Source organism: Eleutherodactylus coqui, chromosome 6, assembly GCF_035609145.1.
Source record: "Eleutherodactylus coqui strain aEleCoq1 chromosome 6, aEleCoq1.hap1, whole genome shotgun sequence".
NCBI lineage: Eukaryota > Metazoa > Chordata > Amphibia > Anura > Eleutherodactylidae > Eleutherodactylus > Eleutherodactylus coqui.
The window spans coordinates 149,839,304-149,858,374 of record NC_089842.1 but is presented as its reverse complement, the minus strand read 5'-3'; the positions used below and the strand labels follow the sequence as shown (position 1 = coordinate 149,858,374).

Below are 19,071 nucleotides of genomic sequence, written 5' to 3'. Positions count from 1 at the left end.
AAATTAGCCACAGTCCGGTGATGTTATCCAGTCATGGTATGGTGGTATTATTTAGTTATCATGCTGTGATACTATCCAGAGATGGTAAAGTGGTGTAAGTTAGTCATAGTATGGTGGTATTATTCAGTCATGGTATGATAATGATATCCTGTCATGGCATGGTGATGTCATTTAGTTACACCCTGATGAGATTCATATGGTTTGGTTATATTATTCAGCTAGTGTGTGGCGGTATTATTCAGTCACATAATAGTAGAGTTATTTGACCACTATGTGCATAGCGTGTATGTGTTTTCAATGCCAAAAAAGGAATAAGCTTCTGCCGTACTCCTCTGGCGGTGGCTTATTTCCATGGTATATGAAGTTCATGGGGGTAATCTTTTGGAGCACTCTATAGCCAATGATTTCCTTGGGCATTGTTGGTGTTAATCAGGATGATCCAGTACTGCCACTGTTTTTGCTTTTCTGTTCTTATAATGGAGCTGGTAACTGGAAAAACAAGAGCAGATGTGAAACTAGACGGGTACGGGAACCTTTAGAACTGCACTCACTTGCTTTTCTTTATCACGATACCTCATAGATGGTATTACTCGTCGTGATCATCCGGGAGGTAAAATGGCCCTGATTTTGAGTCCGACCCAATATTTCCCAAAATATCTGGTACAGAAGTTAGAATGCAGGCAATCATCGGCCAGGGCACCTTGACGATATTACTAAATGTGTTCTCCATCAGATGACCCAGTCATATATAACATAGGTACAGTGTTACCAGCGGCCAGTTTACATCTGAGCACAAGACAGAGAAACTGCAACATATTAGGGGGAACATGGAAGCTGCATCATGTTTATGTGCATGCACAAAACATGCTCTGTACTTAGAGAGATTTTACAAAGAACATATTGCTGCGAGTGTAAAGAATAATATACCAGCAGAATAGATAAAATAGGTTGTATAGGAAGGACCAGAGAAGCTACATCAACGTTGTAGGTCTACACAAAACATGCTCTGTATTTAGGGAGAGAGAATCTGCAGAGCATATATTTCTGCTGTTGTCTCCGTATATACCAGCACAGCAGACAGGCAAACTATGCTTTTGTGTGGGGAATATTTTCTGTTTATTCAAAGTTGTTTAGCATTGTTCAAAGATGAGCGTCTCCACAATACAAATTATTGGCATGTGTTACGCAGCTACTTGTGGAGTAAAGGGAAGTAACCGGAGTTTTGCCAAATAGGGACAGTTCACAATATGCAATATTTATTTTCTGGCCTTCTGACATATCGTGCTGCCCTGGGAATGTGGCCTAGTAGGTGCCGGAGGGTTTTTGTGGATTTACAAGAGAAAATACCGAAACAGGGAGACAGCAAAAAGACATAGTGTATGTTAGCAACCTCAAATATTGTTCAAAGTTCTGTGTCTGGCCAATACAAATTACTGGCATACATGACACAGCTACCTGTGCAGTAAAGGGAGTAAGTGAAACTGTGCAAATGAAGGATAATTTAAGATATATAGTATATACTCTCTGGCCTTCTGTTCTCATATACCGTGTTATCATGGGATTACAGCCTAGTAGGTGGCAGTGAGTTTTTGTGAATTAAAAAAAAAAACACGAAACAGTTAAGACATTGTGCGTATTTGTAGCCTCAGATACAGTTCAAAGTCGCAAGTCAAGACAATACAAACTATTTGCAGGTATTATGCAGCTACATGTGTGGTGAAGGAACGCAACTGAAGTTTGACAAAACAGGGACAGAATATACAATATTTACTTTCTGGCTTTCTGTTCTCACATATCATGCTGCCCTGGGATTGCAAACAGGGAAAAGGCAAAAAGACACACTGTGTGTTTGCGATCTCAGGCATAGTTCAAAGCCGCGAGTCTGGGCAATACAAATTACTAGCATATGTGACACGGCTGCCAGTGGTTTTCTGCAAACTACAAAGTTAGCTGAAAAGTTAAGTAAAAATAAACTAAAAAATGAAGAAAGCAAGGGGTAGGGGACGTGTCAGTAGTCCTGGTGGAAGAGGACTTCAAGCAGCTCCCACTGAAACAACCACTCCATGTACTGCAGGAGAAGATGCAAGCCCGCTGTTATTCCTTAGGCTTGAATTTGCCTGTATGTTACATCCGCAGCACGCAGAACAGATCGTTGAGTGGATGACACCACATGCCTCGAGTACCACTACCTCCTCTTCCTCCCAGCCACAGGCACACAGCAGTCAGTCTGTACTAGTTGGCCATGAGCATCCCACCTCTACTTCATCCAGTGCCATATCTCCACATGGATCAGTCTGAGGAGCAGTTTGATCATTCAGTATCATGGAGGTCGATGGGCAGTTCAAACAACCAGATGGAGAAGACCAGAGGAAAAAATTGGTGGGACATCAGTGCATACAATGTCTTGAAGAGGGTGGTGAGTGTGGGTTAGTACACATGGTCAGTCCTCCACAAGTAATGTGTACTCATGGGCATGTGAAGACAGAGGTCCCAGCTCCTGGTGCTCATTGTAGTATAGAGTCCACTCAGAAGGAGAGGGGCGACAAAGGGGAAGAGGAGGTGGAAGAGGCTGTTGTACGTGAACTAACTTGGAGAGGTAGGGAGAGTTATTATAGCAGCTTGCAGGGGGAGGGTAGAGGCAGACATTATGGGGCAGCACCATGCCAAGACAGAAAAACCGAAAGTCTGTACCGCCACCATTAGCTACTACTAATCGCAGGAGCAGCATCACCAGACCCACAGATAGATCTGCTCACAGGACTTGTGTAGCTTGGGTATTCTTTGAAACCACAGGTGATGACAGAACATTGGTCATCTGTAAGATCTGCAGTAGGCGTTTAAAATGTGGCATCAATGTAAACAACCTCAACACAACATGTATGAACAGCCACATGGACTTTCACCAGCTGCTGCCTTGGCGAGCCAACATGGGCCAGAGGGCCAAGAGTCAGCCTCATGCTGCTTCCTCTTCCTTTATCTTCCTCCCTTCGTGCAGTAGCCTCTGAGCACAGAAAGGCAGTTTTGACGTAGAGGTTATAGCACACCTACTTCAGGCCTCTCCACCGCAATTGACGACTGGGCTGCAAGCTTCAGAGCCAAGAGTGGGAAATGTAGAGAAGTTGAGCTGCCACCATTACCACCACCTTCTCAGACATTGACATCTACCTCATATTCCATTGTATTAGTAACTAGCCCTCCATCCCCCAGCTATGGGAATATAAGAAAAAAACAGCACCCCAACTATCCCTGAGCACAGAGCCCGAACGCAAGCATTACATAGGTGCTTGCAATGGAAATGCCAGTGGACACAGACCAGAGTACCATTTTGCCTAAGGTGTGTAACACACAGTACCAGATTTCCAGCTGTTGTTACTTGCATCTCCATGTGAGTGATAACGTGTCCCTGGTGTTGAAGAATGCTGTTAGTGCCAGCGAGCAAGCATGGCCAGGGGTTTTACATATCCGTAACAGCACACTGAGTCAATGTCCTGCACATGGGGCATGAGTCGAATGGGCTGACCCACGTTTCACAGTACCCCAGGACTTGTGGAACTTTTATCTGTGTCTGTCCACTCCTTGACCCCCTCCTCCTCCTCCTTCTACCACCTTTCAACACCCTCCACATTGCTACAGATATTCGTATGTGACAAACTTGGCCTTCATACAGCGCTGTACACGGGAAACACTCCCACCATGATGTGCTAAAATATATATGTCTAGGGGAGCTCAGCCATATGACTGAAGAGCTGTTGACAGCTCTGCAGGTACAAGCTGGCATATGACTGACCCCAGGCAAGGTCATGTGTCACAATGGGGCCAACCTGCTGGCAGTCCTTCACCTCAGCAATCTCACACATGTACCTTGCCTGGCCCATGTGATGAACATGGTAGTCCAATGCTTCCTAAGCCATTACCCAGGTTTACATCCACTGCTGGAAAAGGCCAGGAAACTGTGCTCATACTGTCGGCATTCACACCCAGCCACCTCTTGTCTGGTGGAGGTAAAGCCACACTTTGAGCTACCACCCAACAGGCTCATCTGTGACGTGCCTACATGGTAGAATTCGATGTTGCATATGTTACCGAGTTTAAGCCAGCAGCAGAGAGCGATCACGGAGTACCATATAGTATACTATTAGCAGTGACCCACCAAGAGAAAGATCAAAGGGCCCTGAGATTCCTGGGGGCCGAAGGTGATGACCTGGACACATTCCTGGGGTGTAGTGCACCGCAGCATTGGGGGAGGAGAGGAAGACTCCCTCCCCATAGTGCTGGACACTGTGATGGTGCCTAAGACCTGCACCAGACCATAAGTGAATCAAAAGCAAGCAGCAAGTGGAACTTTGAATATGTGGGACCAGGCTACACACCCCTGTATTGTATGAAGTATAATCCTTCGCCAGGGTGGGGTGATGGACTCACAGGACTGTGAAAGCCTAAATGGGATCTAGTTATGATGCCTTAGTGTGGGTTCGAGCTAGGCCTTGCAAGGGTTAATGGGTTTATGGGTGATGTAGTTATGTAAAGGTAATAGCAGTGTCATATATACATGAAGTGTTTTACTGATACATAATGTATGTGGCATATATGACGAAGGACATCGAATGGCACAGTGAGGCCCATGGCCTAGCAACAAGAAAAACGTAGAGTAATGTGATGCAGGACTTGTATTGATGTGATGACCTCTGGAGATATGGATGACATCTAAAACGCGTTACGTATTCCACTTAAGGATGTTGTTCCTACGGGGTATTTGAGGCTGGGGACAACAGCCCTAGTGATGATATTATCTAGCAGTTACGGTGCAGTAATGAGAAGTAGAAAAAGACACAGGAAAATATGAGGAATGCCACGTACCGTGTTGCTGCCAGGAGGAGCTGCGGCAGTGATGTAGATGAAAAGCATGGTGAGAGACGCCAAGTGATGAGAAATACATTTTGGACACCTAACATATATCAAGTAGTGTTGCTTCTCACATTTAGTTATTACATAACGTTAAAGTACACTAACCCTCCTTTGGAGCGCAATCCTTTATTATGCAAAAGTAGAGTAAATGTTTTATTTGTGAAAATGTGCCGCCTCCGTCTCCGTCTGTCATTGTGGCACCATCATGAATCGTGGCACGTACCACCAGCCTGTTACAGCTATAGACTATTTTGACCAATTTTTGGGAGGAGCACAGTGTTCCCCAGATGTGTGTTTGTATTCCCATGCAATTTGAGGACTTTAAATGCAGGAACGGCGTGCATCGGAATAGCGCCATCCTACATGTTCATGTGGGATAGCGGCATGCTGAGACAGGCTGTTTCTTGAAGATGGGTGGTAGTAAGTGACATTTATATACCCCATTTTGAGTAGTGGATGATTATGTCACCATTTGGATGTCACTTTATCAGGGTGGGTCATCTTACTATTGTCTCCAATGTATCTTAATCCCCTGATGATTCCGGTAAGAATAGAACTGGAGGAAAGGTGTTGGGCATTTTTGAGGTGACTGACGTGTGTAGTGTGTAATAGGCACATTGTAGGTGACATCCACCATGACTGGGGTCATCCTTCTCAGGGTGATTGCCCTACAGTCAGGCAGGGTGCTTGTAGTCCATAGGTATTATCTATTAAAGCTCCTGGACGCTCCTCTCTTATTATGAAGATCTGGGGAGAGTATGTCATTCATTTCATACAATAGTCCCTGCCATTAGTATTTCTGTCATTGGATCCTGAGTATTTGGAGGTTTCCTTTTTCCTCTATTTCTGTGATTTCATCATATTTGCATTGCCTATACATCATACATGTCCCTGTCACTTATATCACTGCGTTTAGCATTTATGTTTTTTAAAGTGTTTGTCTAAGGGTATTTTTAATTAGATATCAATAAAGTCATAGTTTTTAAGGAATACTTTTTGCTGTGGATTTCTTGTGTAATCGTCAGTACCATCATCCAGGCTCTTCACCAGCAAAACAGATTATTCTGACTTCATCGCTGTACAGCCACCCCAAAGGTTCTGCGCTACTAGTTTGTTTAGGACAGCGATGGCAGATTTCAGGTACTGGATTTAGTCATTTGGTTAAAGTTCCTGCAAGACTAAGCTACTTCAGAGAAGACTTATTTTTAAGTGACGTCTATCTAGATATTTACCCCTAGACAGGGTAAACCACTTACTGAATGTGATAATTCTATACTGCGTGCACAATATTAAGGACACCCTAATTATAGTGTACCAACTAAGTTATAGCGTTAGGGGGTACTGGTGTATCTGGACGCCACCAGCAAGCCCTGATGGAGTCAGGATTGACAGGGGGGTGATACCCACTGTACATGATAGGCTGCAGAAGCCCCAAAAGCCGGCATCCTCCTCTGTGTAGAAGGCCACAGCGTGGTCAGCAGCAGGGAGGCCATAGCGGCGTGAAGAGGCTTTCCTGTTGGCACCCAAAAGCTGGGCCCCCAATCCTGGCCCCACCATGTAAGTTTTACATCGCGGCTGCCGTACCTACAACCCCCGCTCAGAGGGCGGCCAGCAGCAGGGAGTCAACAGCGGGGAGAAACAGTGGCAGAGGCGCACAGTACTGCAGCACAGGGGATCTCTTTGCGGTGCGTGATAGTCCGGTCACCAGAGGCGGCTAACACACACAGAACTCGCCTCCCTGAAGCTGCCAGGAAACAGCGCCGGGGTCATGTCTGACACAGCCGGGTAACAGGGGCCAGCACTGCGCTAGGGAACATAGAGGGAGCGCGCCTCACAGACCTGAGACACAGCTTCTGAACCTTCCAGGACTTTGTGCTCTTCCGCCAATCGGGAGCTAGGAGTGTGACAGCAGTGTTCCCCCATGAAGCCCTGTCAAACGTCTAGCTTCCAGTGCCATCAAGATACACCAGTAAGGCGTTAGTTGAACATTAGTAAACTGTTTGCAGTGTATCCAAATAAGGGCTCAGTCACACGGGCGCATCGGCGCCCGTGTTACTGCAGGAAGGAGACGGACGTACCTGAAGATGGGCGTCTATCTGCAGCGCCGGAGGAAAGAACATGTGACTGGCTTCATTACCAGTCATGTGTTCTTGCATCAGCGCTGCAGAGAGACGTCTGTCTTCAGGTACGGCTATCTTCTAACTGTCAGTCACACGGGCGCATTGGCGCCGGTGTACAGGTGCCGATGCGCCCGTGTGACTGAGCCCTAATACTGTAATATGTTATTACCATATTATTCTTTATTGTACATTCAGTAAAGCATTGTTTGTTCAACTGAACTGTTGTAAATCCTCTCCATAATTGGAGTCATATTCTGCACCTGTCACCTGTTAAACATTCTAAAAACACCTATTAATAATTATTATTGTACTTGCTTTCACTTTATCTGTGGTCTGAGTAGTAACAGCAGATTTTTAAAACATTGCACATTGCATTGAAATTATATAATCTAGTGTTACTAGCATTCATCTAGCCAAGTACCTTATATGGTACCAGGCATGGAGGCCTCACAAAAAACCTGACAGCCACCCAGTGGGTCACTGACAGTCATAATAAGGCACTTTCTTCTTCATCTCCACCAGTTTTTAGTGTCAATATGTAAACTCCCGCACAAAGCCGCCCCAAAGATCACTTAGCACAGGCGTCTATACAAAATTGGATTTTCTAAATTGCATATAAAGAATTCTGCACAAGCTAAACAAATACAAGTTCACTCTGCATAATCAAGTGCTGTCACCGGTTATAACACATTGTACCAGTCCCTGGAAATCACTGCCTCTGGTGAATATGTCTCCACAGAAGTCTACTAAAACCAGGAAAAGGGCAAAGAACATCCAAGATAAGAGCATACCATCCAATGCTCATTCACCAGTTGGACCATTTAAAGGGCTCATTCATCAGCTGATCAGCCTGTTTATGCGAGCATAAAAGTACTCGGTGACCGGCGGCACATCTGTGTGAACAGGAAGATGTACAGTCAGCCTATGGGGACAAACAATCATACAGTATTAGTGATCATTCGGCTTGTGTAACTTTCTTGATAATCCCATATCTATCTGTTGTATCTATGTCTAATGAATGATCTGTCTTTCTTTCTGTCTCATATCTAATCTATTTATTTATCACATCTATCTAGTATCTATCTGTATCTTAAGTCTAATTTAATATCTATCTGTATCTCATGTTTATCTTATCATTCATATTTTATTTTTGATGCCATCCATGGTCTACTTTAGGATGGAACCACTAACTTCTAAAGATGGAGTTTGCTGAAACGGAGACCGAATGGTTTGTGTTTCAGCAGGTTTCCATTCGTACCCAGTATTTTGAGCTGGAAGGAATAACCAAGTCTACCTTCCGTCTGTGCATACTGTATCTATCCATCTCTCCAATATTTGTTAATCTCGTTGTCTCTTCATTCATCTAGAGTAGTGGTTGCGAACCTATGGCACGCGTGCCAGAGGCGGCACGCAGGGCCCTCCCTGCTGGCACGCGCCACCATCGGTCGTTCAACACTTGTGAAAACCGTCAAGAGCAGCAGCTTCCCTACCGGCATTCACTCAGCACCGCTGATAACAGCGCCGATCCCGGCGCACACTGTGACGTCAGTGTGCAGCCGGGATCCTCCTCCCCTGACGTCTCCTACTACTTGGTTCTGCAAGGGCAGGGGGAGGAGGCGTCCGGCAGCACACAGACGTCACAGTGTGCAACACCGTGCAGAGGAGGAGGGGGTAAGTATAGGGTCTCGGGGAAGGGGGGTGGGGATGTCACTGATACAGGGGGCCACAGTGGGGTGTCACTATTACACTGGGGGCTGCTGTGGGGTGTCACTATTACACTGGGAGCCACTGCGGGGTGTTGCCATTACAATGGGGGCCGCTGTGGGGTGTCACTATCATACTGGGGGCCATTGAGAGGTGTTTTGCTATTGTACTGGGGGCTGCTGAGGGGTGTCGATATCGTACTGGGGGCCGCTGAGGGGTGTCGCTATCGTACTGGGGGCCGTTGAGGGGTGTCGCTATTGTACTCGGGGCCGCTGAGGGGCATCGCTATCGTACTGGGGGCTGCTGTGGGGTGGACATTCTGCAGTATTTCGGCATCCAAAAAACAGTCAAAATCTGCACACTATCTATTTTGAAGCGGCCCTGTGCTTTTTAGAATGACGGGGGTAAAATCATACGTCGTGCCAAGCCCCGCCCCCTGACATGTTGGCACTTTGACATAAATATGTGGATTTTGGGTTGCAGTTTGGGCACTTGGTCTCTAAAAGGTTTGCCATCACTGATCTAGAGAAACCAAGTATAATGTGGAGTCTTATACATGAATAGTAGGAGTATTGGTTCTGTTTCTGGGAAGGGGCGTACCTGTTGATACTAGTAGTTACGGTAAATCTATTAGAAAACTCATAAGGTGTTGTATATACTGTAAAGTTGTCTTGAGTACTTTGTGAACAGGTACTGTATACATCTTGTAAGAGGTATTCTCTTAAGCTTCCTGCCGAGTCCTAGTGGGACTCCACTACAGCTTGAATGATACTGAATTGCTACAATGCATCAGCGCTGCAGGAAATACGACACAATACAGGGTCTCTGATTGTAACGTTCCAGCACTAAACACCACTGTTATAAATTGGTTGAAGACTCCCATATCCTGATTAAGCCAAACAAGACACAATATTTAAACACCATCATAAGATTTCTTATTTTTCATTTTATGTTAAAAAAAAAAAGTTGCAGGAATTTGAAATTTTTGTAAGATGAGGATGAATGAACGCTTGACATCTGGGCTGTTGAAGGCAGATATAGATTGATCCCTCAGAGCTTTCATGATCCTTGACTATTTCTGCAAATGCACCATGCTAACAGGATTTTCTGTCCAGATCTTCAGCCCGGGAAGATGTCATATTCCACTTCTACACTTTGATACTTTCATTACCCAAAGCCAACTTCCCAGCTTTACTCAAAGAGGAAGAAATATGAGGGGATTGTTTCACTTTGAACTAATAACGTACAGCGAGAAGTTGGATTTCTCTTAAGCGTGTGCAGTCTTCAAAGCTGATGCTGTGTGGAAAGCTTAAGGTTATTAAGAACTGATGGAGAACACACCTTTATAGAAGCCCAATATTACCCCCTTATGTCTATCTGCATGCAGGGAACTGCATCATAAGGCTCATTTACTGTGGATTACTAATTATACTTGTGGGAAGTATGCCACCACTCCGACCCTCTATGTATATAAGTTATAGTTTTTAACATAGGAAACAGAATTATATGAGTTATTCTCTTGTACACATGGGGCAGTATTATAATACTGATATACTTGTACATAGGAAGCAGTATTACAGTAGTTTTATTATTGTACATAGGGGACAGCATTCTAGTAGTTATATTCTTGTACATAGGAGCAGTATTATAGTAGTCATATTCTTGTACATAGGGGGCAGTATTATAGTAGTTATATTCTTGTACATAGGGGGCAGTATTATAGTAGTTATATTCTTGTACATAGGGGCAGTATTATAGTAGTTATATGCTTGTACATAGGGGGCAGTATTATAGTAGTTATATTCATGTACATAGGCGGCAGTATTATAGTAGTTATATTCTTGTACATAGGAGCAGTATTATAGTAGTTGTATTCTTGTACATAGGGGGCAGTATTATAGTAGTTATATTCTTGTACATAGGAGCAGTATTATAGTAGTTATATTCTTGTACATAGGGGGCAGTATTATAGTAGTTCTATTCTTGTACATAGGAGCAGTATTATAGTAGTTATATTCTTGTACATAGGGGGCAGTATTAGAGTAGTTATATTCTTGTACATGGGGGGCAGTATTAGAGTAGTTATATTCTTGTACATAGGAGCAGTAAAATAGTAGTTATATTCTTGTACATAGGGGACAGTGTTATAGTAGTTATATTCTTGTTCATAGGAGGCAGTATTATGGTAGTTATATTCCTGTACATATAAGGCAGTATTATAGTAGTTATATTCTTGTACATAGCAGGCAGTATTATAGTAGCTATATTCTTGTACATAGGGATCAGTATTATAGTAGTTATAGTCTTGTACATAGGGAGCAGTATTATAGCAGGTTTATTCTTGTACATAGGGGCAGTATTAAAGCAGTAATATTCTTGTACATAGGGGTCAGTATTATAGTAGTTATATTCTTGTACATAGCAGCAGTATTATAGTAGTCATATTCTTGTACATAGGGGGCAGTATAATAGTAGTTATATTCTTGTACATAGGAGGCAGTATTATAGTAGTTATATTCTTGTACATAGGGGCAGTATTATAGTAGTTATATTCTTGTACATAGGAGCAGTATTATAGTAGTTATATTCTTCTACATAGGGGCAGTATTATAGTAGTTATATTCTTGTACATAGGGGCAGTATTATAGTAGTTATATTCTTGTACATATAAGCAGTATTATATTAGTAATATTTTTGTGCATATGATGCAGTATTATAGTAGTTGTATTCCTGCACATAGGAGGCAGTATTATAGTAGTTATATTCTTGTACATAGGGGGCAGTATTATAGCAGTTATATTCTTGTACCTAGCAGGCAGTATTGTAGTAGTTATATTCTTGTACATGGCAGGCAGTATTATAGTAGTTGCATTCATGTACATAGGAGGCAGTATTATAGCAGTGGTATTCCTTTACATAGGAGGCAGTATTATAGTAGTTATATTCATGTACATAGGGGCAGTATTATAGTAGTTATATTAATGTACATAGGGGCAGTATTATAGTAGTTATATTCTTGTACATGGGGAGCAGTATTATAGTAGTTATATTCTTGTACATAGGGGGCAGTATTATAGTAGTTATATTCTTGTACATAGGAGCAGTATTATAGTAGATATTTTCTTGTAAATAGGGGACAGTATTATAGTAGTTATATTCTTGTACATAGGGGCAGTATTATAGTAGTTATATTCTTGTACCTAGGGGCAGTATTATAGTAGTTATATTCTTGTACATAGTGGGCAGTATTATAGTAGTTATATTCCTGTGCATAGGCGACAGTATTATAGTAGTTATATTCTTGTACATAGGAGCAGTATTATAGTAGTTATATTCTTGTACATAGGAGCAGTATTATAGTAGTTATATTCTTGTACATAGGAGCAGTATTATAGTAGTTATATTCTTGTACATAGGGGGTAGTATTAGAGTAGTTATATTCTTGTACATGGGGGGCAGGATTATAGTAGCTATATTCTTGTACATAGGAGCAGTAAAATAGTAGTTATATTCTTGTACATAGGGGGCAGTGTTATAGTAGTTATATTCTTGTTCATAGGAGGCAGTATTATGGTAGTTATATTCCTGTGCATATAAGGCAGTATTATAGTAGTTATATTCTTGTACATAGAGGCAGTATTATGTTAGTTATATTCCTGTACATATAAGGCAGTATTATAGTAGTTATATTCTTGTACATAGGAGGCAGTATTACAGTAGTTATATTCTTGTACATAGGGAGCAGTATTATAGTAGTTATAGTCTTGTACATAGGGAGCAGTATTATAGCAGGTTTATTCTTGTACATAGGGGCAGTATTAAAGCAGTAATATTCTTGTACATAGGGGGCAGTATTATAGTAGTTATATTCTTGTACATAGGAGCAGTATTATAGTAGTCATATTCTTGTACATAGGGGGCAGTATTATAGTAGTTATATACTTGTACATAGGAGGCAGTATTATAGTAGTGGTGATATTCTTGTACATAGGAGGCAGTATTATAGTAGTTATATTCTTGTACATAGGGGCAGTATTATAGTAGTTATATTCTTGTACATATAAGCAGTATTATATTAGTTATATTTTTGTGCACAGGGGCAGTATTATCGTAGTTATATTCTTGTACATAGAGGCAGTATTATAGTAGTTATATTGTTGTGCATATGATGCAGTATTATAGTAGTTATATTCCTGCACATAGGAGGCAGTATTATAGTAGTTATATTCTTGTACATTAGGACAGTATTATAGCAGTTATATTCTCGTACCTAGCAGGCAGTATTGTAGTAGTTATATTCTTGTACATAGGAGGCAGTATTATAGTAGTTACATTCATGTACATAGGAGGCAGTATTATAGTAGTGGTATTCCTTTACATAGGAGGCAGTATTATAGTAGTTATATTCATGTACATAGGGGCAGTATTATAGTAGTTATATTCTTGTACATGGGGAGCAGTATTATAGTAGTTATATTCTTGTACATAGGGGGCAGTGTTATAGTAGTTATATTCGTGTACATAGGGGGCAGTATTATAGTAGTTATATTCTTGTACATAGTGGGCAGTATTATAGTAGATATTTTCTTGTAAATAGGGGACAGTATTTTAGTAGTTATATTCTTGTACATAGCAGGCAGTATTACAGTAGCTATATTATTGTAAATACGTGACAGTGTAATAGTTGTTATATTCTTGTGAATAAAGAAAAATATTATAATACTTGTGTTTTTTAAATAGAGGACAGTGTTGTAGTAGTTTTATTCTTTTACACAAGGGGAGGTATTATAGTAGTTTATTGTACATAAAGAACACAGTATACAGTGTAGTTTGTTTATTCTATGATCTGATTGTTAGCAAAAATTGACAAAATACTGGCTCTGCTTTGAGGACAGGTATGTTGGCTTAGCACTGCTACCTTGTATTACTGCAGTTCTAAGTTTGATATCTGACCTTTGAAGCAGCATTACTGACCATTGTTGTACAAAGCATGCACTTTTACTACTTATGTCACACCTATTTGTCTAAGTCTTCATTCACACGAGCGTATATCGTGTCTGTTTTCACGGCCGGCTGATATATGCTGCCCATCTGATGCATTGGTTTACCATGTATCAGTTCAGATGGGCATATTTCCGCAGAGCAAAAGCTTTTACCTCATCCAGGAAAGATAATTGAGGAACTATTTTCTTGGCCAGAATACGGCAGCGGCTGCCATAGACTCCTATGGGAGCCTATGGTAGCTGTTGGAGAAGGGATTTGGGATGGATTTTAGCAGCTTGTCTGCTAAACTCCCACCCCTTCCCTACTTCTCTCTGCCACTTGCTGGCTGTGTGAATTGGGATGGGACGGGGTGGGAGCTAGTTGCTGAGCACACTAGCTCCCGTCCTATCCTCTTGCCAAGAGCCAGAGAAGGGGTGGAATGGGGGAGGCAGTTTAGCAGAGCCGGACCCGGACGCGCAGTATATGCGCCAAACCTGGGCCATCTAAAACGGGGCGCACAAACAGCAGATTTGTGCGCCCATTCATGCAATTTTCGGTCGCACTGCGGCCATAACACAGCCATCCGAAAAAAGCTACGCACGTGTGAATAAGCCCTTAAAGTGATGATGCAGTCAGGAGCTTAAAACTGATATGTAAGTTAGTACCTAAAGGCAATGATTGCCTGCTATTCATTTTTCCTATGAGCTTTACTCCATGTGCACTGACACCCTTATACGGTAGATAGTATTCTCTGGCAAGCAGGGTCCGCATTCCTATTCTTTGAATTGTTATTAGGATGGTTTTACATGGGCAGATAATAATCTGCCATTGGTAACGAGCTCCGATCGACAATGAGGATGTTGTAAGTGTTTGTTCCTCTTCTCATGATACACAGTAGAGATGAAATCATGCACCACTCACCATTCGGTGCAGCTTCTCCTCCAGCTCTTGGTTTATTCTTTGTAAAGACAAGTAATTGGTTTGGATTCTGAAAAATATACAAGCACAATGACATCAATATGTGGCAGGTCTGTAGTTTTCTTAAGATGCCACATAAAACCTGCATAAAAAAGCTGAGCAGTGCAGAGATGGCAGCAAGCAGAGATCTTGAAAGCGGAGAGATTCAAAGTATATTGTGAAACTGTATAGCTTTTTATTGTGCAACGAATGTGCTTTATTTACCGTAACTAAAATGCCCCTTTAAGAGCCAGCCCCTGCAGGTTTTGAATATTTATCATGCATTTGTGAATTGCAGCAGAGTGATGGCAGTGCTACCTCCCGCCGCCTCCTTAATGACTTACTGTGTCCGCTAATTATTCTTAATATTGCAGAAACAATGAATCAGAGCTGTTTTTGTCAGGCTGATAACTCTGCAAAAAAATCTGGCAGACGGGAGCCATTAAGGCCTCATCTCGTATGCGGCTCTGTGATACATTTGTTCTGGTGGAGGGGGCTGTTTTAAAGAATGCTTTAGACTACAGCAAGAGTAGTGAACACAAATGTGTCGTCTAGCATATATATGATGTGTGTATATACATATATCTGTAGAACGCAGCAAGACACATAATAATGTCCAAGTTTAATATAATAGACAATTGCATGAATGACAATTCCCCATTATACACTTTGTATCAAAACAGAGCTGATAGGTAAATAGAATTCCCATTGTTGCCCTGCACTAGACTAAAAAGTAATGGGAATCTTGAGGCTCAACCTCTCTATGGAGGCCTCATTCAAATGAGCGCTGTTTTGGCGCATTAGAGGCACATGGAAAGAGAGCTTCTATAGGAACCGATGGTTTCCTATAGAAACGTTCACATGAAGAAATTTTAGACACGCTAAATACTCACACCAATCAAAAATAGGACAGGTGTGGCTACGATGCCCGCATCTAAGGCCCGTGCTGCATGAAAAGACCTGACCTATATTTGGTGCAAGCTGCACAGGAGTTTCCATAGACTCCTATGGGAGCAGTAGTCTATGGAAAGTTCTGTGCAGGAAAAGAAGATTTCTGCTGACAGGAGGAATTCCCCGCTGCTAACAGGTTCCCTTAATCCCCATGGGGACTAAGAGGAATTTACAGCGGGACATTTTAAATGTGCTTCTGGGCAGCATGTTTTAAATGTCCAGCTGTAAGCAGGGAGCATTCCTCCAGCCCCACTGCTTGGCAATTCCCCAGCAGCGGGGGCAGTAAGACATTCCCTCCACCTCTCTCCCCAGGGGATTTCCCTATTGTGGGTAGAGAGAGTTGGTCGAGGTTACAGGGCTTCTCCGAGAGTGTGGGAAAAGGAGGCGGAGATAGAGTGATCCCATCTAGCCACGCTCCCTCTATGCGGAATCTCTGTGAGAAGCCCATTAGCCCCGCCCCTCTCTCTGCACTATGGGGATATCCCTCGGGGATCGCCAGAGCAGGGCGAGAGATCAGGGCTACGAGGGATTAACCCATAGCAGGGAGAGAGCGCGGGGCAGAGCAGGGCAATTGGGGGATTAACCCATAGCAGGGAGAAAGAGTGGAGCTATGAGGGATTAACTCATAGCAGGGAAATAGATTAATCACTGTGAAGCTTCATGGGCACGGGATCTTGATTCATTAAATTTAACATGCTAATCAATCTGGCTTACCTATTTACCCCATATAACAATGGTGGCTTTCCAGCTAGGGGGGAGACTATAAGGGATCTTTCACACAGGTGGAAGTCAGCGGATACACTGTGTGGAAAATTCTGCACCAAATTCCACATGCCTAAATGGGGATTTTGATGCGGAATTCCCTGCAGAATTCTGTTATGTTTGTTGTGGAATTTTATGCACAGTGGCAAATTCTGCTGCGATGTGTGAAGGGGTCCTCGCAAGATAACGAGGACCCTTGACGTGAGCTTGAGTATTTTGGTCAGAATATCAACTAATATCTCAGGTTTTTTTGTAACTTTTCAGTAAGTTGTCTGGCTTATGAATACTTGAGAAAGCCCAGCATGTCTCCACTATTGTGCTTCACTTCTCGATCCAGCAGGCCAGCCTGCTGGATCGAGAAGTAGCATCACTAATAGGCTGTAAGCCTGCATGGTGCACTGCATGTACCTGTGTGGTTGACACCTTTAATATGCCGTATTTATGTGTAAGTAAGTATAATACTAAGCACCCCCCCCCCCCCAATGTATGGTACGTGTGAATGGCTGTTCATCAGCATTTTGCACATGGTCAGCTCCTCCATATGTATTCTACCTGGTCTGTATGCTGCTGGGGAGTGGTGTTTTCATCTCCCCTGTATATATCTATATACTATGGAATCAGTATGGTCGGTTGATGTGTGAGAGTTCCCTAGCTCTGAATAGGTTGCAAACCACTGTCATAAGGGATATATAGTTTCTACTAAGAAACTAGAATTTTTCTCATTTATACTTATCGTAATTTCTCCTTTTGTGGGTTAAATTTAAATTAAAAGTTTTTCAGTAATGAAATTTGTAATCCCAGCAACTTCTTGATTTTCCATCGCAGAATTCCGCACGTAGATTTTGTCCATTGACAGAGGAAAATCCATGTTTGAATTCAAGCCAAAAAAACGTGAAAGAAAGCCGCAGATTTTGATACAATTTTCAGAAGTGAAATTCCCACGGAAAAGTCCACGGTCAATTCTGCCCCCAAAACTGCGTCAAAATTTGTGGCTTTTTGGTGCAGAACCACATGGAGAATTTCTCCTGTCAATGGGAAAAATCTGTGTGTGGAATTCTGACACGGAAAGTCGCATTTCAAGAATTTTTTCACGGTAAATTACGCCATGTAAACATCCCCCCAATGTGGATCAGCACTAAAATCTGCAGATTTTAACAGATTTCTGCAGCTGAAATTCTGCACCAAAATCTGCATCAAATTCTATGTCAAGATCCAAAGCTTCAACTGAAAAAGTGAAATCAGCTGTGGATCAGTATCAAAATTTGCACCAAATGACATGGATTTTGGTGAAGTTCTACACCAAGATCTGCAGTGCAGCACATACTACGAATATTGTTGTGGATCCACACTGAAATCCGCCAGATGTGAACACAATCTAGGTTTTCCTATCCCTAAAAATGAAAGGCATATGGCAGAAAAATCCTGCAGCTGGTACCTTGTGCAAAAATGGGTGTCAACTCATCACTGGCCGTGGCAAACAGTTTCTGGCTGCAGGAGTGATGTCACAATGGGTGACCCACCAGTTCTGTACGGGAGACACCTGTTATTTTCCAAAAGTTGCATTTTTATATAAAATGGCTTTCATGTTGCTAGTGTGTCATCACACTTGTTCCAACTACAGCACTTATAATTAAATAGATTGACAATTTGGAAGAGATTTTATATATAAAGGCAACTTTTTGGAAAAGTGCTTTCTGCGTGCCTTTTTTGTGAGTGGATTCTAAGTAAGGATTATGAGATCTGGCTAATGTTGCACTCCAGCCCATGGAGGAACTTTGGTGTATAATGAATGGATTCCATAAGAGGAAAATTACCCTAGTAAGTATATTTGAAATAATCTTCTTTTTAGATTTTCCATAGTTAACAGAAAAATGTCTACCCTCAAGTCTCTCAGCCCCCCTGCTGTTCATGCATAGGCCCCTCCCATGATTGAAGCCACACCCCATTTGCAAGTAAACCCACGATAATCTGAAAAAAATGAAATAGAAATAATTGCATGACACACAAAGCTACATATATTACACATATATACAGTAAGTAATGAACTACCGTAATTCACCAACCGCTATGCATGGACCATAATTCGGTGCTTACCCTAAGGAGCAAGTTCCCTCACTCCCACTTACTAATTTGTTCTCAGTGAATGCTAGAAAACCCAGAGCAAAGTAATTATAATCCCCCAAAGATGTTCTTCCAGGCTGGCAATGACGTGATGGCCTTAGAGATTTCTAAGGCAACTTTAAATTAAAGCAACATTTTATGTGAGCTCAATGCAACACATTTCAAGCTGTCTTGTGGATCAGATGAGGTTTCACCTGAATATTCTTGTGCTTTGAGGAAACCATAATAGAGTGTATTCTGGATGGAGACATTTTCTTAAGACACAATGATAATATTAATCCCTCACTTTATGGTTTTCTGATGCCTTTTATCTACAAAATAACACAACTTTGCTCTTATGGGGGACACAAAACTCCAGGTGAGCCCAGTGTACCTTCACAGGAAGCAGCTAAAGCAACTCTACAGTGCAAGGACCTCAGCAAACAACCCTCCATGTCTTAGCTTTCTTGACTCCAGGTGCGGATAACATGAAGAAAGTGAAATACTAGATTGTTAACTGCAGTCACCGCTGATTTTTTTTGAAGTTTTGAGATTTTTAAGGCTTAGTTACAACGTATCACAACATTTT

The 19,071-nt window shown here is 42.2% G+C and overlaps 1 protein-coding gene across 1 annotated transcript in view; it reads right to left on the bottom strand.

The window, feature by feature from the left end:
- The window catches only part of BEGAIN (brain enriched guanylate kinase associated), a 181,624-nt gene that overhangs the window by 47,172 nt on the left and 115,381 nt on the right, over nt 1–19,071 (bottom strand). The window contains exon 4 of the mRNA XM_066572405.1: nt 14,634–14,700. Coding sequence (XP_066428502.1) covers nt 14,634–14,700 — 67 coding nt within the window. The remainder of the gene's footprint in view (nt 1–14,633; nt 14,701–19,071) is intronic.